Below are 22,830 nucleotides of genomic sequence, written 5' to 3' on the forward strand. Positions count from 1 at the left end.
AAAAACATTTTCTTTTATTCCTACAAAATAAAATATCCCACTCACTCATTGTGCATATATAAAAAAACCTTTATTGATGTTTTTGCAAGCCTTTCAAACAAGGATAAAGTAATCGCCACTGTAGGAGTCGAACATTTCAGAGCCGTCCAGAATAAAACAAAATGTACAAGGTGGAATTTTCCTCTGAACACTGAATAAAACCACAGCAGCCGTCATGGATCACCTCAGACACATTGAATACAGACTGACAGAGAAGACAGACAAGGCTCACACTGTTTCTGAGGCCTAACACCTATCACTGTAATAAATACAACAGAACAAACAGGCCTGTGAAGGACTCATAAATACATTGTAGGCAAATAAAAACATGGCATTAGGTCAAAACTTTGTCGGGAGCCCTGCAGAATTTATCTACATTGATTGTTAAGCTTTAATTGATTGTGTTTTTTTTAACAATAATACAAGAGGCTTGGAAAGGAAAAGGCTCAGAGTCTTGTTTTGAATTTTCACATTTATACATTCAACAGAAAGAATGCATTTATACTTTTCATATGTGGCAAATTATCAACATCAGAAAACAACTGTTCACAATTGTTGAACATGCAAATGTTGTATAAAAACACAGCTAATGATAACAGTGTATCGTGTGTGTGTGTGTGTGTGTGTGTGTGTGTGTGTGTGTGTGTGTGTGTGTGTGTGTGTGTGTGTGTGTGTGTGTGTGTGTGTGTGTGTGTGTGTGTGTGTGTGTGTGTGTGTGTGTGTTTGTCAGTAACGATGCTCTCCTCGTGTGATGTGAGAGGAGAACTCGTACCGGTCTTGGCTGCGGTACCCACACAGGTTGCACTCAAATGGATCTCTGAAGCCATGACAGCCCATGTGGATAGTGTACATGACGTGATCCAGGAAGAGGACTCTGCAGTGTTCACAGCGATACGCCCTCACCTGCTCCCCATCCATCGTCATCACCTTAAAGCCATCAGAGGCCATCTCCATCCCGGCCCGGAGGGCCTCGTACTGCCTCTGCTGCTCCTCCTTCACCAGAGGGAGGATGCCGTTCCTCGCCCCTGAGGTGATGTGGTTGGTCAGATAAATGAGGCCAGGGGCAGCCCCCCCTGGGCGGTCTTCATTGTTGCTCTCTGTGTCTGTAGAGTCGTGGCCGCTGTGGCTGGGTGACCCATCCTTCTCACTGGAGGCTGACTTTGAGTTGGAGAGCAGTAGCAGGTTCTCAGCAGCACTGTCTTTAGCTGACAGACCCGTACCAGCATGAGCCTCCATCACAGACTTATGGAGGGGGTACATGGAGCCAAGAGCCACTTCTGAGGAGGCCGGGGAGGTCTGTACCAGCGGCCGGAGCGACTCGGCCCCCAGGTAGCTGATGGCACTGTTGATGGCCTGGTCAATGACGTGAGGCTGAATCATGTCCCCGGCTCCTCCGTCATAGGGAAGGTCTGACAGGCGTTTGTCTCCTGAGAGCAAAAGCAGGGAAATGAGATGCTTGTGTGTCACTGACACATTCAACTTTCACCAACTTAATGCAGCTTTTCTCCTCAAATAACTCAGTTTAGGTGCAACAAACTGCTCTTAAACGAGTCTGACCAGTGGAATCATAACATGTTAAGGTTTCAATTATTCCAGCAAGTACATTTTGTCTTCTTTTTATAAATATATGTGAAGGTTTCATTTATTCAGACAAGGTTTGTCAGGAAATGTTTATCTCCAGACATGCTTTGACTGTCAACTGCCAGTCTTCCTAGGAGGTGATTGCTTTGATGTATCCCTACAAGCTCTCATAATGAAGGCATCAAAGCATCTTTTGATGGCTTTCATGATGAGTTATTTCTAGACATGGCCAACATATGTTAAGGTTTCATTTATTTAGACAACTTTTTTCAGGAAATTTATGTTGATCTCCTGACATGTTTTGACTGCCAACTTTCAGTCTTCCTCAGAGGTGTATGCTAATCACTTTGATGAGTTATTTCTGGGTGTGGCCAACTTGACAGTTCTGTCAGGCTGGCCACGCCCCCTGTCACCCGTTGGTCTCTGGATAAGAGAGTCCCAGACACTGCCGAGGAAGTCCGACAGTTGACAGTAGAAACAAATCAGGAGATCAAAGTAAATTTCCTGGAAAAGGTTGTCTGAATAAATGAAATCATAATATATTAAATTAAAAAAGAAGAGTAAATAATCTTGCTGGAATTACAGTAGAATCATAACCTAATGATGATGATGATGATGATGATGATGATGATAATAGTCTAGCCCAGAATGAACAAACGTAATTCTGGTGCAACGTTAATTACACCATGCAATCATTCATTATTTATATGCAGGTCTTTACATTATAATATCTCCTGAATGTGACATTAACACACACTAACAGAGATTTTATTTGACTGTAAAATAATGTTTTGGTTCCCAATGATTAAAGTGTAAAATGCTATATTATGTGTGCAATACAGATAGAATTTACTTTTGGTCTTACAGTCTATAATTGGTGTACAGAACTTTCTAAGTTACAAAAAGAAATTCTCTCAAACTGCTTCGAAAGCATTAAAAATGTCTGTTTTGCATAAAAACAAAGCCGAGTCCCTGATGTGCATGCGTTGTGCAGAGCCAGAATGTAATGAACACCAGACACATTGCATCTGCACCAAAAATCAACGGCAAAAGTATGAAGCAGATTTCAGCCCTTACCTATAAACTTCTGAGGCATAGTGCTCTTACGTTTAGCTACATTATTAGCTAGTCTGTCTAGCACCAACGATCTGTCACATCCCGTCTGGCTTAAGTCCTCCCTCTGCTCATTCTGGTTGCTTTCTTCCTTTACTACTGGAAAGCAAGAGACAGAGAAGTAGATTTTAGAGTGAAAGGAGGAGGAGGGAGTTTAGTTTAAAGTGATGAACAGTTTCTGATGGGATTGATCTCAGAGACTTTTGTCGTCATTCTCACAGGCAACTGAGATGTGTTTCTGACGCAAAAAAAAAAGTAGCTTTTCAGTTGTCTCTGACACCTCAGGAGCCCCTACATGCACCTGTATTAAAATGTCATCCCTGTGGCATGCACTTGGAGGCGTGCACTTCAGCTACAGTGGGTCACATGACTGGGGGGGGGTCACCAACCAGAGTAGATGCTGCTCTGCAGGCCCATGCACTGCAGGTAGTTGTGACACCTCTCCTTGTGCTCCTCCAGAGAGCTACGTTGCTTGTAGCTCCGCCCACAATATGCACACTTGTGGGGTTTTCCAACTGGGGAAAATTCAGAGGGATATAAGAGATAAATAATAAATAAATACGTGTATTAATTCAAAATACAGAGACCACATGGTTACTTTCAAACATATGTTAAACCAAAGGTTGCAACATCTAACACAAGATTTATATTAGGGTCCATGATGTGACACCTAAATATTATGTCCAACTGCATTTCTTTTAGTTAAGAAAATGTTTAAATACATAAAAAGTTGACAAATGTGTAGAGACTTAGTATATATGTGCTCACTTTGATTTTGTTTGTTATTCATTATGCTATTCAAAGTGTAAATAATCAAAGTCAAAGTATCATGTGGTGCGACTGTCTGGCCATGACTGTTTTAAAAAAAACATCTTTAAAATTGCTCTAAATCTATTAAAATGTATTTTCTGTCACATTATAGACCTGTAAAAAATTTCGAAGTGTGTCTATTTTTATTCCCATCATAATGTTCATGCATACCTTACCCGATGATGCCAATTTTATTCATTATAATGCGGTGAAATCCTTATATGTCATTGACCCATTAATTACCTGTGCATATGTTTTTACAATTTCTACAGACAATGTATCGATTAAATGTTTTCGATACAATGGATTTTGTTCATGCCACTGTTTTAATGGACTACAGATCAGGCTTGGGCCCGAGACCCCAATCTTTGTTGATCATATTGTAAACAAAAGTTAGATCAAGGCATGGAATTATTTTATTTTATTGTATTTTATTTTTATTTTATTTTTTTTTAAAAAAACAAATAACATCAGTTTTCTAATGTTAAGTACTGCTACTGCCTCATGGCCTTTGTGGTGTAGCAACATTTGAGGTCACTTGCACTGTAGTTTGAAAAAGTGTAAAAGTTAAGTCCGGTAATTCTTCCCTTAAATATACGACAATTAAACAACCTATCAATTATTATATTAACAATAAAGACAGCATATGTTGTAAATATGGCTTTGGTTACTATTTTAATTTTAATTCACATATATGTTCCTATGTGTAAATAGAAGATAAGATGGGAGATACACTATAATCCCTTATTATAGTATTGTTATTTCTCATCTAACAGAAAACGTGTAGTCATATTTAAAGCAAAACTACAGAGAATTCACCATTTAGAAGAAGAACGATATATCAGCTAAATAATATCATCTCCAACACATACTATAGTTACTAACATTTTTAAAGGTAATAATTGTTTGATAGCATGTGATGAAAAGCCTGAACTGAGAAAGTATGTTTATTTTAATAAAGTGTAATCTTGTAATATCTTTTAATAAAGTATGCATATATTGTCATATTCACAGAACGTTACTTTTGCACCCATTTTCACGTGGCTGAAAAATGTGCTACGATCAGAATCAGAATATACTTTAATAATCCCAGGGGAAAATTAGTTACAGTACAGGCTCAAAGTAGAAACTTTAACAAGGTGTAAAGAAACACTATTAAAATACTTGATTAAAAAGTCAAAGAAAACATGGAGAACAAGACAAAGACTATATTAACACAAGAATAACTGGATTAAATTCTAAACAGGGATGAAATACAATATAGTCTAAGCCTAACCCTAATGAAGCAGACAGTTTGACCCTCACCTGAGTGGGTGCGTAGGTGTCCTGTTAGGGCGTCTCGTCTGCGGCAGGCGTAGCTGCACAAGTGACACTTGAAGGGTTTCTCCCCAGAGTGGAGCTTGATGTGCCGCAGCAGGTTTCCCTTCTGGGTGAAGGAGGCTCCGCACTGGCTGCACTGGAAGGGACGTTCTCCTGAGAGGAGAGACACACAACAGGCACAGACATCACTGAAGGAGGCAGATTCAATTATTAATAAAAGCATAGACATATGATGTGACATATGTTTTTATTTTTAGGGTTTCAGTCATAAGTTTGATCAATGATCAGTCAATTCGGTGTTTTCTTTGGGCAGTGTTTGGTGTCTCTACATCAGAGGTGAAAGTAAAGTTACTGTAATTGAGTTGCTTTTATGTGTACTTTATGTGTATATTTTGAAAATGAATCATTTTACTTGTACTTAAGTACATTAAAAAGAAGTAATGTAATTCATTACATTTCTACACCCAACCATTACTAAGTAAATGTCTATTTTTTTTTCTAAAATGATCAAAGGACATTGTGAAACTACAAAAAAAAATAAATGACCAGACAACAATCAAATGCATCACTCACTTCATAGCCAACCAATCAGATTTAAACATAATGCAAGGCGCCGAAACACCATTGTATTGTAGAATTCATAAATGTAGCTAAAGTTAGAGCCTAATATTTATTTATTTTTTAAATTCAATTAATTGGTGTTATATTATCTTTAAAAAGGATTGTACATTTTGATAAACCTTTTATTTTATACAGATAACAGTGACAATAAATTACGATTTAATTCTGCAAGTGTTGGTCTCTTTATTTTTAAGTTTATACACGAGATATTTACAATATGCAACGGAACCGCGGCAAGATTTATTACCAAAAATAAACATGGGGGTGAAAGTAACAAGTAACTTTTACTATGAGTACTATTTAATTGAACTGCTTTTTACTTTTACTTGAGTATTTTATGTATGACTTACTTGTACTTGTATTTGAGTACAATTTCAATAGAGTAACAGTACTTCTCCTTGAGTATAGGATATACTGTATCAGTTCTTTACACCTCTGCTCCACATACAACAGTCAACGCACAAAGTCTCTCTCTGTGATAAAAACATGAGGTCACTGCACTACAAGCGCCAGAACAAGCTGGATGATGGAGCATCTCAGGGGTAGAGAGGCTTCCAGCAGGCTGTAGGAGGGGTTCACAGCAGAGTGAAGCTCCATCTCTCCTTGCTCCCCCACCAGCCCTCCGACTGCTGGCACATCTGATCGAAGAAGAGGCATTCACACTCAGCCTGCCAGTTCCGTAATGCACCATTGCCTAGGTCAATTTGATCTGAAAATCTCATTTTTTCGTCTCCTTCGTCTCTAAAATAAGAGCGGCCCATCACAATGCAAATTCAGCCTAATTTGAATAAAGCGAGGAAACACTTTGTGTTGAAAGCCAGTCTTCCTGATCAGCGCCTCTGGAATAAACCAATATCCATCCCCTCCGAGTGTTGTGGCATTCTCTGAAAACGCTTTAATACGGCTTTTTTTCAAAGCCCCCCCCATAAAATAAGAGTCACCAGTGAAGCAGCAAAAAAATATATATATAAAAAAAAGAAAATTCATTAAAAATGCATTTCAGGAGCAAAGGCTCACCACAGAATATTTCTCTATTTAAATAGAAGGCACTTCATTATATCTTTTATTGTGCGTTCTTTTTGCATTTACATTAGTCTAGTTCCTTTCTTCCATTTTGAGTTTCATTAGTTTCTAAAGCTCCACAGTTAAGTGCCTTTTTCACAAATGTTCCTCACCACTGGTTTAGCTCCATCACAATAGAATATCAATTTTGAATTCTCAGAAACTTTTAATGGGCATATAATTGTCATTTGGTAAAGATCCCATTTGATTGCCAGCGATAACCTGTTTCACTGGGTTTTATGGACTAAGTTTGTCTCTATCACACACCAACTAAATCAGCATCACAGCTAAATACTGATGCTGCGTGACGAAGCTCCATGAGAACAATGGTGAATGATTTTAGGGGTTTCTTTAAAAGTCCTTATTTAATTTAGAAATAAAACCACTGTATGTGTGTTATTGGGATTAATGGTGGGGACACCTACACTAACACCCTCTGTATCCCTTGTACAGTGCACATTTTAGGAAATCCTCAGGTCTCTGAGTGAAGTACCGGGTATTAGGAAAACCTCTGTCATTTATCAGACCAAATGGAATAATGTCTTAGCAAGACCTCTCCGTCAAACCAAACGCCATCACATGAAACCACCTCAGGCTTCAAAATAAAAGTCGTCAACGGCTTCAGTCCGTAAAACGTTACATGGTGTTTTATTTTGAAGGAACCGGAAGTACACATGAAGAAGTAAGTTGAAAAGCTGTTTTCCTTTTATTTTTTTTAAAGTTAAGATATATCAACATATGGTTTGATTATTAAATACATAGTTAAATGAAACATTGATATATCTTAACCTTTAAAATAAATAGAAAATAACAACTTTCAACTTAGTCTTGTATCTGAAAGAGCACATATTGATGACGTCGTGTGTATTTCCGGTTTCTTTAAAATACAAGGTCATGTCATGTTTCATGTCCTGAGGTCGTTGAGTCTGATGACTTTTCTTTTGAAGCCTGAGGCCGCGTCATTTGATGGCGTTTCAACTGACTGAGGTTTTGCTGATACCTAATACCTCCCTCTGAGACCTGAGGACATCCTAAAATGGTCCCTGGCCCACCCTCTCCTGTTCTTGCTCTTAGTGAACATGGGTGCAAAGGAAGCATTGCAGGCGGCTTACCAGTGTGGCTCCGCTTGTGTACCATCAACACATTGGGCCCAATGCAAACTATCCCGCAGATATCGCACTTGAGCTTCCCGTTGGGCAGCCGGATGCCGCCGGCCGAGGAGAAGGCCTTGGCTTCGGGCCCCGGCTGGGAGCCGTTCACTTTGGCCCCCGAGGCATCAATCACACGCAAGTCCTCTGCACCGCACTCCTCCTCATCCTCCTCCACGCCATTCATGTCACAGGCCAGCCCATTCTCCTCATCACTGCGAGCCTCAACTTTAATGTTACAGGCTGGAAAAGAGGGCAGGGAGGGTGTGGGAGGAAGGAGGGGGGCAGGGTTTAGAATACGAGTAGCTTTCTGTCATCAGGTAGAACACTAAAGACGGCCACTTTGTCATATGATGTCATATGGTAATGCTGTCCCAGGACTCAGAATGGAGTTGTGATGGAGCACTTTCCACTCATCCATCAACCAACTGGCATTTTTAGCTTGAGCGACATTGGCTGTAACAGTTCTCAGTGTTTACTTTTCATGTATAAGCTACCTTTTAGAAACCCGCACCCCAGTGGTTTCCAACCTTTTTTGGATCGCGACCCCATTTTTATATCACAAATTTCTGGTGACCCCAAAATTAGATTTTAATCATCTTTGTTACACTGTGTCACTAATACAGAGAAGTCAGGATTAGTGCACAAAGTGATAAGATGTGCCAGCTCAGATATTTTTATACAGTACTATATATGTATATTTGAAATAGATTTATATTTGAGAAAGTCAAAGTAGAGAAAACAGTTGTTTGAGTTTGTGTGGTGTATTAATTTAAAAAAGAATAATAATTTAAAAAACTTTCTTATCAATAACTAGACATTTCAGGCAACTCCATTTTAATTCCAGGCGACCACATAAGGTTGAAAAACACTGCCATACCCTGTTAATTGAGCAGCTATGGTTTCACATTTTTATTTACTGGCATTAACAAAGACAATTAAACCAATGTTAAATTCATTTTCTTTAGTTTTTCGTTCATATAGATTATTCATTTTGCTATAATTACTGGTTTTTAAACTACAAACTCCCCCAGCACTGAAACGCCTTTTCAAATGTTTCTCTTATTTATGTGGTTTTTTTCTTTGGGAGCCCAGTTTCTTTCACTTATCTTTAAAATGTAGTTCATTCTGTTAATCAAACTTTTAAAGACATACCATAATTGCATTCCTATGGATAAAACTTTTGATTTTCACAGTATGTAGTTGAGATATTCAGGACTTTATTTATTCTAGTTGATATAAAGCTATTTTTTTTTTTTTCATGGATTACATTTTGATTTAATTTCAATTGAGCTTTTTAATTTCTAATTCGTTCTTAATAAACTAACTTTGAGAAGAAAAATGTCATTATCACTTATTTTTGTATGGTAAAACATATGCAGTATATTTTATATCTTACTTGCAGTTGTTCTTTACTTACAAATGTTGGTTTTTGCCTAAATGTGTGTAACAATGAGAAAGACAGAATCATAATTACAAATTATTTGGTTTGATTATTTGAATAAAACAGGATGAATTCTCTGTGTTTTTTTTTACTTTTCCGTCAAAATCATTTTTTTCAAAACAAACGTTCTGCGGTTCTTGTTTCCATAGCAAACGTTACATTAAACAGATGATTCCAGTTTGAGTTCAACACTTTTCTCCATGCATGCACTGATCTTATGGAGGATTTTTTTGATAAAAAGGAACGTGTGTGGTTTGAGGATGTCAGCAATGAGATGAAGTAAGACGCAGATCATCTCACACCATCACACTTTGGTGCAACCGACGACAGCAAGATAAACAGGAAACAGTGACACAGGAAGCAGAGTGAAACTAGGGACGAGCTCGGTGTCTATCAGAGCGATGAACGCGCACACACTGATACACTCGTCTGTGGCCTTTTCACAATCTGGCACATTTTAAAGTGTTTCTAATCTATGCTGTGACATTTTCATCTTTCTCAGAGAAACCAGAAAATACTGCACTGCTGATGAATTGAGTGGAAAAGATGTGTTCTCTTTATGAAATGCTTTGTGTCCTTCATCTCATTTGAACGGAGAAGAATCCTTTGCAATAAACTACCTGCTCCTTCTTTTCCCACCAAAAAAAAACTTTAGACGTGTAAGAGAATTGGCTGATCATGCAAGTGTGCTAGCGGCCTGTGGTTTGCATGTCACAGCAGCAGGCTGATTTCCCCATGCTACGGCCTCTGTTTGTCTAACTGAAGAGGAAGAAGTGGAAATCATGAAATATAGGAATCTATGGAAAAGGGGAAGCTATAGAGAAGAGCCTGTCTAACTGAAAGACCAAGAATTATGGAGAAGTGACAGAAAGGGAAGCATGGGAAGGGAATTATAAAACAGCCTGTGACTGAAAGTTCTTTTTTTCATGCAGGAGTTTTTGTTTTCGAGCGAGCAGAACTCTCCTGGTTTGTTCCTCATTAACAAAGGAAGCCCAGTATAATCCATCATGATAACAACATGTTGATGATAGCTTCTCTGACCAGAGTTCAAATGAAAGATAATTAATACATTTATGTTCGATAGTACCTTTTTTGCCAGCAGCTGATGCAATGTTGTCCAAGTATTCCAGCAACCTCCTTTTGTCTAATTTTTTGAAATAATATGTAAGGTTTCAATTATTCACACAACTTTTTTTCAGGAAATTAGATCTCCTGATGTGTCAGTCTCCTTCAGAGGAATCTAGTGATGGCTTTGATGTATCTCTAGAGTTAGATACATCAGTGGCATTAAAATAATGTACTGATTACTTTCATGTGTCCTCATGAAAGTAATTAGTAGATGCTTTGATGTTTTTTCCTTATGAGAGAACTCGCAGGGAGTTGTCCAAATAAAAGAATCCTTACATATTAATATTGCCCAACACTTAATTTCCGATATTACCTATACTGATATATAGGACCCCCCCCCAACCTAATTTTAGCTCACATTATATATCTCCATAGAGTTAACAAGTTCACCCTACTTTTAATAGGATGTCCCACTGGATAAAAAATGCCATATTTATTTTTTAAATATTGTCTCAAACAACATCATTTTTTTCCAATATTGGTGGAATGAACTATATTAATGTCAAGCAATATTAAATATAATTGCAAATATTCACCGATAATATTGGTGGGATGATGATATCGCCCATCTGTATTATAAAAATAGACAGAAAATTGCCAATATACCATCTTCAACCATTTTGTTCATACAATTCTCTACCAGTATTTATGTACTGATCAAATGGGGTATATTATGTGGTTATTCTGTACATTTAGGACTTTTTTCCTTTTTATACTTTCTTTTCTTTTCTTTGTCTTCTCTGTGTTGCAGCACTCTGAGTGCATTATTATGAAATCATATTGGTTACATATTGTTATTTTTTAGATTGTGTATTTATCCTTTTAAGAATTTCCACCTATTGATTTCTTTGTTGCTTTATCAGTTGGGGTTAGCAGGTTTGGTGATAGTAGAGAAAATGACACAGAACTAAGTGGAGTTTCTCCACATCCATCTCTGCTCTCTCTCAGTTTGATTTCCTGTGTATTGTTAAGTGTGCGAAGGTTTCAGGGAGACGAGTTGTCTGACAGTTTTAATCTATAATCTTATAATTTCTCTCAATTTTTTGTTCAAAGATGAAGAGAGACAGACAGACATTTGAGGTTTCTGATGACATCACGATCACGTCCTGCTTCCTGTGAGTCGGTCGTTTGCTCTACTTCTCTCTGGGAATCAGCTTTTCTTAGTGCCGACAATGTTAAAAACAGATATTTTTGCAGAATATTGCATTTGAAACTCTCAATTACATTAAACTCGTGAACATAATCACCAATGATCCAATAATACTATTGATCATAATCCCTTTTGTTATGATTTTGAATCAAACATTTCAGCAAACTGTGAAATTACTCTTCACTGTTGCACTTCAGTTCTGTGGAGTACAGGTAGTGATGATAAGCTGTCATAAATGTCTCTGTTTGCCAGAGGTGACAAGTAGCAAAGTAAAAATACTTTGTTACTGTACTTAAGTAGTTTTTTCTGGTATCTGTACTTTGCAGGAATATTTATTTTTTGGCAACTTTTTACTTTTACTGTACAGTTGTCTGTACTTTCTACTCCTTACATTTTAAAAATGACATTCATTACTTTGAACACCTTGTCAATCAAATTAAACACGCCATGTTCGCCATTTTTCTTGACACATTTTATTTATAATGAGTGCTAAATTCTCCAGGTGTTCACCGGTAACAGATTTAACTTGTTTCCATGTACCAGTATTCTAAAAATACTTAAAAAATATATATATTTATTGAATTTACTGGTTGAAATACCCTGTCTTATTGTTGAAGGGACATTTCTTTCATTAAGTACATTTAGTAGCATGTACTTTTTTTACTTTAACTTATGTAAGGAAGCAACTTCATTACTTTTACTTTTATGAGTCATTTTTTATTTAATTATCTATACTTTTACTTGAGTACTGAAGGCTAATACTTTTGCCACCTATGCTTTTTGCTCACAAATGAAGACAATGTATATAATGAGGTGTGGGATTTAGATTATTTCCGTTAATGTACCTTTACCTGCTGGAAAATCTTGACTTGAGTTAAAGAAAAAGTGTAATTTACCTTTTCTCCCTTTATTTAAAAGAAGAACTAAATGATAGCAAATGTGAAGTTCAGGCAATCTGTATATCAGACAGTTGAAGAGTAGAAGCCAAGCTACTCAAACTCAGCTATTTGAAAACGTGATTATCACCAGTGACCACTATGTTTAAAATCTCGTGTTTTTGGCAACTTTTACTTTTGTCTTTTGTATCTCACTATAGCAGAAGTGTTAGTTTAAGTTTTCAATCCTGTTGTTGTGTTTTGTTTGAGTTCACAAACAAAGTAAATGTGAGTGTATCTGTCACTATGGACTGCTGCTGCTGCTGCTGCTGCTGCTGCTGCAGAGGGGAACCATGAAACCGGCTCGCCCTCTTCTCATGGATATGGGGAAGTTGAGACTAAAGTGGGAGCAGGAAGAAAGCTTTTACTTTATAATGTTTGTCATGTTCACACATCCTGATTTTTTGGGTAGCTGCAGGTGTCAGATCACACAGCAGACAAACAAAGCAGGTCTAAACATACACAACACACACACACACACACACACACGCACACACACACACACACACACACAAAGATTTAACTCATGCATAATGGTGGTTCCGCACACAGCCTGACACACACACACACACACACACAGATGCACACACTCCATATCCTCCCAGACTCATGTCTTTATAAAAGCATAGAAAAAGCTCTATGATTGACTGATAGTCACATATAATTGCGTTCGATATTACTGTCAATATTTCAACCTTGTGACTTTAAATGTAAAAAAAATAAATATATATATATATATATATATATATAAAATCTGGTTTTACTTTTACGTATTACACTTTTTGTGTGTCGACTGCAGCCTGAATAATCATGGCATCCCAAGGCATGTGAAGGCGTATTTAAAGCAGGAAGCGGCCTAGGTTAGGTGGTTTGAAGCTTTCGATAGCTCTGAGATCCTGTGTCTCACATATAGTCCAACTATTTTTGCTTTTCTGTCGCTAAACAGAACTGAGCAGCACATGATCCTGGGTGATATTTTAACTCCTTCATGCTTTTATCACAGAGGCAGCAGAGCGTAGATGAACCAGATACTTGCACTTCCCTTCTTTCTCTGTTACTGTTTACACACACACACACACACGCACACACACGCTGTTAATTTTGTTGACTAAAAATGTTTGTCGTGGTTTTCGTTGGCTACATTTTTTTAAATGGCAAAAATAGACTATGACTAATTAAAAAGATACACATGAACAAAAACTATATCAAAATATATTAATATTTTCATAGAATAATACATAAAAACATAATTATAATTTCATCACGTGGGATGAAATCCAATCAGAACTCATGGAATCATATGTTCTCACGCATTGATCACATCAGATATGTCTGTACCATCCAATATTAGTTTAGATCAATGGTAATAGAATGTTTTTAAAATGCTTAAACTCCGATGCTTTTTATTTTAGTCGACTATGTCTGTAACGTCATTTGGTTGACTAAAACCAAAGTAAGTGAAACAGTCCTGATGACTACATTTTGACTAACACTAATTTGCATTTTAGTCAAAGGACTATGACTAAAACTAGATCAGAATTTGATAAAACACCACACACACGCAGAAGCACAGACACACACAGAAACTCCACATTTTAACAGTTAACTAATGCTTTACTATTATCAATAATCGAAACGATTTGTACACAAAAGATGTCTTTCTGTAATGTTGAATGTTGATTAGTGCAAAAATACTATTACCTGCGTGTGTGTGTGTGTGTGCGCGTGTGTGTGTGTGTGTGCGTGTGTCTGGTTGCGTGCGTAAGTGCGTGCAAGTGTGTGTGTGTGCGCGCGTCCATGTGTGCGTTCATGTGTGTGTGTGTGTGTGGTGTGTGTGCGTGCACGTGTGTGTGTGTGTGTGTGCGTGCGCGTGTGTGCGTGTGTGATGGCGTGCAGGTGTGTGACCTATGTGGTGCAGTGAGGCGCTCGTCTTGCTGAGCTGACCCTGTTCCTAAACTCTTTATCTCCAGGAGTGTTGAAACTGCCTGATGGCAAGTTCTTCTGAGGAAACTCTGACACATCCTATTTCTGTTTCCTCTCAAAGTCACAACTTTTCTCTGTGCGTTGCTAATCTTTATTTGTTATCTGGATCAGTGGAAAAACACTCGCGGAGAGCATCAGTTCAGCAGAGCAAACCTACGTGATGACATTGATTATTGTAATCAACGCTTTTCTTTAGTTACAAATCATTTTTCCAAACCTGTTATTAAGTCATCATACATTTTATTCCTTCCATTCTGTGTGACGTGTATGTTTGTTTCCCTCGTACAAAAAGCAGAAAATCCGAATCACTGATGTTCCACCACAGCTACATTCTAAATGTCTGTGTGATATTCCCAGACTTGCTGTTCATACTTAAAATCAAGGCCACATTAGCTATTCCTTAAGATTCAACTTGTTACTGACATGCTGTGGATCAAAGAGATTTTTAATCTTTTTCAACCTTTCCTGCCAATGGCCTAAATGTGAGGCTTTGCACTCTTAAATTAACTTTTCCAAGCGATTTCAAGCAGCAAATATCTCCCACTAGATCACGTGTCAACCTCAAGGCCCAGGGGCCAAATCCGGCCCTTTAGAGCATCAAATTTGGTTCGCAGAACAAAGTTAAAGAGACATGAAAAACATAAATTATTGTCCAAATTACCAAATAATTCAGTTATAGATAAATCAACTCAGTTATCTCAGATATCTAAATACACAAATTTAATGACACTCCACAATATTAGGTCCCATGCTTTTATCACATGACTACATTCATTTTAAATCTCAAATTGTTCAATTTTCCTTAAATGATATGTAATTTCCACAAATTAAATAAAAATTGGTTACAAAATAAATGAGATTTAAAAATGAAAACCCAGCAGGGACTAATATCTGTCACTTATTGCTTGGATATTGTTGGCGCCTTACATACTTTACGTTTAATTTATACGACGTGTAAAGTACAAACCTGAGGACATTAAAGTTGAAATGGCTTGTTTTCCCGCCTAAGATCTGCGGCCCGCTTAAGATCAAACTACTTCGTATTTGGCCCCTGAAATAAAACTAGTTTGACCACCCCTGCACTAGATGAACATGGGAATAGGTTAAAACACAGTTTTTGAAACCATGTGTATTGGTTTAATGAGGTTATTACAGTATATGTAGGTCTGGGAATTAATCTGTAACTGTTGATGGCTTGATTACTGCCTTCTGGGATTGAATGAAACTAACCAGTAATCATTTGCGTTTTCTACCTTGAACGCCAGTGGCTAGTTTGGTTTTGTTTTGGTTCGAAGCTGCTTCCTACCTTTGTCCCCTCTGTTGTTGTGCAGCTGGGTGGAGCTGGCTGACAGGTCCTCAGGGACCGCCATGGGCTCCTCGGCCTCCTCAGGCCCTTCGTTGGCAGTTGGGCTGTCCCTGCCTGTAGAGAGATGCACACCTGAGTAAGAAACCAATCAGTCACCTCACCAACCCACAAAATAGCTCATTCAACAGAGTTAAATGATCTCCAGTGTGTGTAAGAGGCTGTTTATGGCTACATTGTATCTACTTTGTGCTTTTGAGGCTTTTACCTGGCATCTGTGCCATTTCCTGGACCTCCTCTGTCTCCATGCGGTGCAAGTACTCTGAAGAAAGAGAGATGGAGGTTGAGAGTGTATAAGTTTAATCAAGTAACACCACAATAGAGTAGAAGGTGAAGTAGTGACTCCATCAGCTCAGTGAGATCCCTCTCATCACGCTGCAGACACACCACTGTCTTCCACATTACATTACAAAGAATCACAGACATTTTCATTACAGCTCTGACAGAGAGTCTGAGCCTGGAGAGAGCTTTTGGGAATTGGCTTTCAGACCACATTTGTTATTTATTGTTAATTTCCTGCCACGTAATCATCCAAAAATGCAAACTGACTGCCGCAAAATTAAGCAGAAAATTAACTGGCCCCAAGGTCAGCAGGGATGCGGGCGTACGCCGTGCCCAGCAGATCATCGCTCGTGTTCTCTCTAATTTACTGAGCATGCATCGCTGAGCCCACGGCCCAAGCGCAGACACGTGTGAGCCACAATCAGAAACAAAGAGAGGGGGAGAGAAAGAAGAGAATGGCTGTGAGATGTGCAGGGATAGGAGTATATATCGCAGGTGAGAAGTCCGAAGTAACAAGGAGGTGCACGGATGTAACACAGAAGAGCAGAAAGAGTCTCAGAGAAGTTTTCTTTCTCTCTTTATTTATTTTAGCAGGACACAGTTTAAGTCCAGGCACAAATCCTTCGGCCAGGGCTGAATATCTGAGGAGTCACCAATGCTCGTGGCCCCATTAATAATGGATGGTCCTCAAGCCTGCAGCAGATGGGCCCGACAGCCTCAGCCCCAGCTCTGCCACTTCAAGAAGCCCTTGGTGGAGCTGCTGCCCAGTCCAAGCAGCCACACAGGGAGAAGTGAAGCTCCCGAAAATAGCGAAATGAGCCCAGGGGAGAAGGGGAACCTAGGCCTTCCTGTTTTACTGACAGATGGCTCCACACACTTGGAACACGTAGTGGGAAGCAACCAGGCCGCTCTGTCGCAATGCACAAAATTCTGCGGAGTCAAATCAGGAGCTCGGCGGCTGCAGCAGACACTCGGGACCCAAGTGTGAGAGGAGGAAGAGAAGGGTGGGGGCAAAGGTCACTAGTGCAGATGATTTGTGTTGCATGTCACTTTGACACGATGGAAACCCACATCGGCAGGTTCTCATCTGGGGTTTTGGGGACAGAGGGACGGATATTCTCTAAAGCTGTTTGTGCTCTGAGCAGATGGTGGGAGGGGAAATGGTTAAAGGGTGGGATATTTAACAGAAATTAAAAAAGAAGAAGCCTGTTAGACACAATCCAGTGCACAAGCATGTGGAAAGTCTGGTACACATATAGCACATGTATCAAACTCAAGGCTTGATAGCCAAATCCGGCCCTTTGGAGATACAATTCGGCCAGCAGGAGAAAGTAAAAATGACTTCAGTCATTGGGTAAATGAAACTCAACAATACTTTCAGGGGCTCACAGTTGTCCCAGTGCTTATATTGCATGATGGCAGTCATTTTTAATGTTAAACTGTCAAAAAAAAAATTCAAAATTTTTACAAAATCTTTTAATTTTCCTCAAATTATAACATAATATTTTTCTTAATTAAATAGAAGTCACAAATCTAGTAAATTCAAAGTGAAGATCCTGTTGTGACTAATATGTATCACTTATTTCTTGGATATTGTTGGTTTCTCACATATTTTGCATTTTATCTAAACGCACACGTGTAAGCTAGGGCACAATAATGTTGAAATTACTCATTTTTACGCAAAAAATCTGTGGCTCTCTTGAGATTAAACTGCTCCGTATTTGGCCCCTGAATTAAAATGAGCTTGACACCCCTGACTTATTATAGAGTATAGCCTAATTATGAAAACATGGTTTTTTTGTCATGCAATTCCAACAAAGTAACTTTTCATACACATTTGATCCAACCTAACAGAAGTTAGGCCGAATACGTGTGGGAGAATTTAACAGGGTGTGTGTCAAGACTCGGGGCAGGTTAAAGTTTTAAACTTGTAAAATAGAAGTCACGATGACAACTTCTCACATAGAACACAGACAGGAGGACGGGAAAGGTTTTGGTCAGAGCGTGTTAAGAGGAAGAGGCAGGAAGAGGCTTGTGGGTTGACAGAATTCTCGGTCCTTGTGTGTGTCAGAGTATATATATATATATATATATATGTGTGTGTTTGCTAGATGGTGTCTGTATGTTGGAAGGGGGGGAAGGGTTAGAAACGCCTGTTTGCAGTGAGGTGCAAAGCTACACCAGGGAACAGGGTGGAGATGAGAAAGAAAGAAAACCGTTAACAGATAGGAACTGCATGGGGACCACACCAGAGAAGTCTGGATACCCAGGAGTGGACTGGTGTGCAATTGTGTGTGTGTGTGTGTGTGTGTGTGTGTGTGTGTGTGTGTGTGTGTGTGTGTGTGTGTGTGTGTGTGTGTGTGTGTGTGTGTGTGTGTGTGCGTGCGTGTGTTTAATCATTTAAACTATTTTTTTTAAAAGTATAAAACCAAAGGAGGTGTAAAACGTTCTGTGTGATACTTGTACACTTCCAACACTTTGTAGAAAATTGTTGCTTTTCAAACAGCTTTACTTTAATGAAAAAGTTTAGACATCTGATTATAACATACTTTAGAGAACATGTTGTAAGACTAATTCCAGCAATAATTTTTTGTCTTCTTTTTGAATAGCATGTTAAGGTTTCATTTATTCAGACTTACTTATGAAATCCACTTTGATCTGCTGACATGTTTCGACTGTCAACTGCCAGTCTTCGTCAGGCGTCTGCTGAACACTTTGATATTTCCTTTGAAGTTTCCTTGACTTCCAGCAAGATTCTTTTTGTCTTATTTTTTAATAGTATGTTAAGGTTTAATTTATTATCCTAACTAACAGTTGTCTGAATAAATGAAACCTTAACATACTATAACACTGGTGACTTGCACCTTATCACAAGAACAATATTGATACTTCCTTTTGTTTAAAATCTTCATAAAAGCTTTCAAATTAGGCAACAAGTTTCTTACTAAGAGTCAACATTTCTACTTTTTTATGAGCACTAATAAATATGGGTCTTATTGACACTTTTAGGAGTTGAGATGATGCTGTAGAACAGTCACCTTAGAGCTGGTGATGCACGCAGAGATTCTTATCAGTAATGATGAAGTGTTGGGCTGGTAGTGGGTAGATAGATAGTGTGGGCAGATGAGTTTGTGAGTCTGTCAAAGGGGGAGAGTGGAGAGTCAAGGTGCTGCTGCTCGGAAGAACTTTCCCTCATTTGCATCTGACACACTTCACTACTCTGCTATTCAGAGAACAATCATTTTAATACTGTCTGTCTGTCTTCTTCTGCCCCCTCCACTGACTGCTCTTCTTCTTCTTCTTCTTCTTCTTCCTCCTCCTGCTTCTGTTTCTGACAAGAAAAGATGATATATCTGCAGACAGATTTCAGCACTTAGAGCACTTCTCCCTCCAAGTGAGCAATGCATATATACTCAGTTTATCTACAACATTAAAGCTGTTGGATTAAATTTATATTGTATCTCATATCTGTCAGCAGTTAAATTGTAATTAAACTGTTACGTTTAAAGCTACACATTTTGTTAAATTCAAAACAACAGCGGTTGATAGATAATATGTGCTTTTATTGAAAATGTATTTCAAATGAAATACCTCAAATTTGATTTTTATTCAGATTACAGCTGATGAAGTGACATTGGTGGAAATTTGATTTACAAGTTATTTAAACTGAGCATAGAAACATAAAGGAGATTTAGATAAATATCAGTAACGTCATCATGAAATACTTTAAAGCATATTAAAGAATATTACAAATTAATTGTAATGAGTTTAACTGCGTGTTTCTCTCTTATTTAGGCACTTAAAAAAAGTCAAAAAAGTTTGACTGCTCTATGTAAATTTTCCTTTTATCCCGCGCGGATGTAAAACAACTCAACTTCTTTCGATGCTGACAAATATAAATGTAATAAAGTTAATAAACATGAACGGAATTATTATTCCGGTTGCATGAAAACACGTTTGCATCACGGCTTTCACGTGCGTAAAATCCTGTGGACCAAATATCTTTAACGTCTTCTCCACCGAAAATTTAAAAGGGGAAAACTCTTGTTTTTTCCGACCCGAAAATGTTTTATTATTATTATTGTTATTATTTATTATGATTATTTCTTTTCTAGTTTTTCTTACGTTTTGTTTGTTTTATTAAAGCATTAAGTGAGATAAAAACAGTTGTTTGAAAGCGTACATTTGTGGCAACAGGTGCATCCTTGCTGTGCGTAAAACACGGGTTTAAAAGTGCGCAAAGTAACCTTGTAAAGTAAAATGTATTTCCCAATTATTCACTCCTCAAAAATATGGATATTTATTAATGGGAACATTCGAAAGGAGAAAAAGACAAATGGGAAAAGAGGAAACGGGGAAAAGTATTGTGCTTCCTTAAAAAAAAAAAAAGAAAAGAAATTGACATTAGACACAACACATAGACCAGTGAAAATTGAAATCTATTATGTGTTGTTTTTTTTTTATTTAAAATAAAAAATAAACGATACGCAGGTTTGTTCATGTAATGAATAAACTAGCAGAAGCGGGCACGCAGTAAGCAGGATGAGATGGCGCGCACCTGTACCGAAACCACCAGGAGACTTTTTTCCAGTCAGGCGCAAAAACATCTGCAAAAACCCAACAGACGGAGCAGCTCGCTTTAAAAGTCTCGACTCGGCCTTTTGAGAACAGAGTGGACGCGTTGGAGGCGACTTTACCTGCTATTCCTTGAGTTTGCAGTATGAAGTTCTTCCAACTGTCCCCGGCTCCATGTGCAGAAGGTCGCAGCGCGGCGGCCCCATGGAGCTGCGCCCTCAGTCCCTCCCCTCTCCACTGCACTTCCTCGTTCCAGCCCAACATCACTATGTCTGTGAGCTCGGCTCAGGCATTTTGCTCGCTTTTATCCACTGCCTGCGATGGGGAGTCGAGCCTCCGATGGTTTGACACTCGCTTTGTGCCGTGCCAATAAAAGCTGACACCCAGTAGACCATCGCTGGCAGCCATGCATGAGATGGGATGAGGCGAGCACAGAGAGTGGACCATGCATTGTTTATTTATTTCATTCAGGAGGCTGCTGGTGAGGGTGCTGCTCCCTCCTGTCACCTGTCCTGGCACTGAAACATTATACACTTTATATAAAGTCTGTCCTCCTGAATGATTCCCCAATTTGTTTGTCATGGAACCATTTTGAACTTCAACAAATATCATCTTATGTGTGCGGCAGTGTATATTTGCAGTTAAAAGCATCCTCAAAAAATTTCTTAAGCTGCAAATCAGACAAGACAGATATTGATAGTTTCTCTTTAATCACTAGGACCTGCACCATCCAACCCCAACCCATCATTAACGAAAGAGGTCAAACTCTTAGTTTGGGGGTCACAAACCAATCTAAATGTGGGGGGAAAACTTTATTGTAACAAATACAATTTGAAAGTTGATCATGTGTAAATCACATATTATAACAACATGAAGACCAGGGTTGGGGGTTAATTACATTTTTCAATTACTTCAATGTGATTTCGGTGACTGGCATTTTTTTCCAATTACAATTAGTATTTTCCTCCTGAAAGTAAATTAAAATTACATTCTTCATTACTGAAGTTAATTTCCAATTATTCACAATTACTGAGCCTTTAATATATAAGCCCATAAATGTATCCTTCCTCTTGTGTTAGCTTTCTGTTAGCATCGATTATGATAACGGGTCAGCTTGACCCATGTCATAAAGCTGCAGTTTGTAGAATCTTCTCCCCGCTCCATTTTGAACCCGAAACCCAACCTCCCTTACCAGTATGTTTTGTGAATGCTCTTAGCGAGTTTTTCCTCAAAAGAGACTAGTGACAAATGTATGGACGTTATCTTGTGTTAGTGAAGATTTTTCTGGTGTTTTTGAGACTCTGACATGAAAGCATGTATTACTTTGCGGTTACTGTCCTGAGCAGCGGCTGCTGCCGTCGGCTCGTCCCAGCCAGAGAGCACACACACATAACGGGTTGTGATCTCAGCTGCTCTGAGCGGTAGGCGCATTCTGACTATAAAATGAATTCACCTTGAAAAAGCTTCTCGGTTTACAAGTGATTTATCCCGTCTGTTCTCGCTCTCCCTTTTACACCAGTGTGTGTGTTGGGCGGACCCTCCACAGTCATGGAGGTCAGCGAGGAGGCAAACCGTAAGCGATCTGTTCCTCCACAGTGTTTATGACTTTATTCTGTTGCTTCTCCACCTCAGTCTGCTTTTTCTGCTTGATTTGCCGTGTAACTGTTGTGCCTTACGCTGTTATGGGGACTTCTGCTGGAACATCCGCAAATTAACATTAACTATCAATGGTCCCTGAACGTGCCTGACTTCAGTCGAAAAGCCAATAGAAATCTCCAAAACAGCTCATGGAGCACATGTGTTTGTAAAAAGATCTCTGATTGGCTGACATCCAGATTCCAGGAGTGTCACGCTCCTGGATTTATAAACTTAATTCACAGGGTCAGGAGAAGGAGATGAGAGTCACTGTCCCCTCAGAACACATTTGATTACAATATGCTCAAAGATGATTATGAATTTTTGACCAAAACTAGCAAAATCTTACAAACTGCAGCTTTAAATCAGCTGTAAAATACACAAAAAAATATTATCTATCATGTAATTTGTTCATCTTTTGGTTACCTTATTAGGCTTCCCAATCAATGAAAATATTGGTATTAATGTTATTGGTGTGGGCATATGAGCCTTTTTTTGTCAGTGTACTCCATAATTAAAAAATTTTTTGAGGAAAAATTAAAATGATCTAAAAGGGAAGTGTCACGTAATCAGAAAGGTTCATCTGAAACATATTTTAATTGTTAACTATGTATAGAATTGTAGCATAGTTCACCATGTTT

The 22,830-nt window shown here is 38.5% G+C and overlaps 1 protein-coding gene across 6 annotated transcripts; it reads right to left on the bottom strand.

The window, feature by feature from the left end:
* Positions 1-644: 644 nt before the first annotated feature.
* ikzf1 (IKAROS family zinc finger 1 (Ikaros)) lies at positions 645-20,930 on the bottom strand. Of its 6 annotated transcripts, none has more exons than XM_028468401.1 (8): positions 20,677-20,930; positions 15,906-15,959; positions 15,641-15,754; positions 7,659-7,937; positions 4,849-5,016; positions 3,123-3,248; positions 2,698-2,832; positions 645-1,466 (listed from the first exon to the last, which is right to left on the bottom strand). In XM_028468401.1, the coding sequence occupies exons 1-8, from the start codon at positions 20,816-20,818 to the stop codon at positions 766-768; spliced, it is 1,719 nt and encodes a 572-aa protein (XP_028324202.1). In that variant the 5' UTR covers positions 20,819-20,930; the 3' UTR covers positions 645-765. The 6 variants fall into 6 exon arrangements, with proteins under 6 accessions (XP_028324202.1, XP_028324200.1, XP_028324205.1 ...); XM_028468399.1 differs by having other exon boundaries at positions 2,698-2,829; positions 20,677-20,802; XM_028468404.1 differs by having other exon boundaries at positions 15,641-15,772; positions 20,677-20,779.
* Positions 20,931-22,830: the final 1,900 nt, after the last annotated feature.

This window comes from Gouania willdenowi, chromosome 15 (assembly GCF_900634775.1).
Source record: "Gouania willdenowi chromosome 15, fGouWil2.1, whole genome shotgun sequence".
NCBI classification, from domain to species: domain Eukaryota; kingdom Metazoa; phylum Chordata; class Actinopteri; order Blenniiformes; family Gobiesocidae; genus Gouania; species Gouania willdenowi.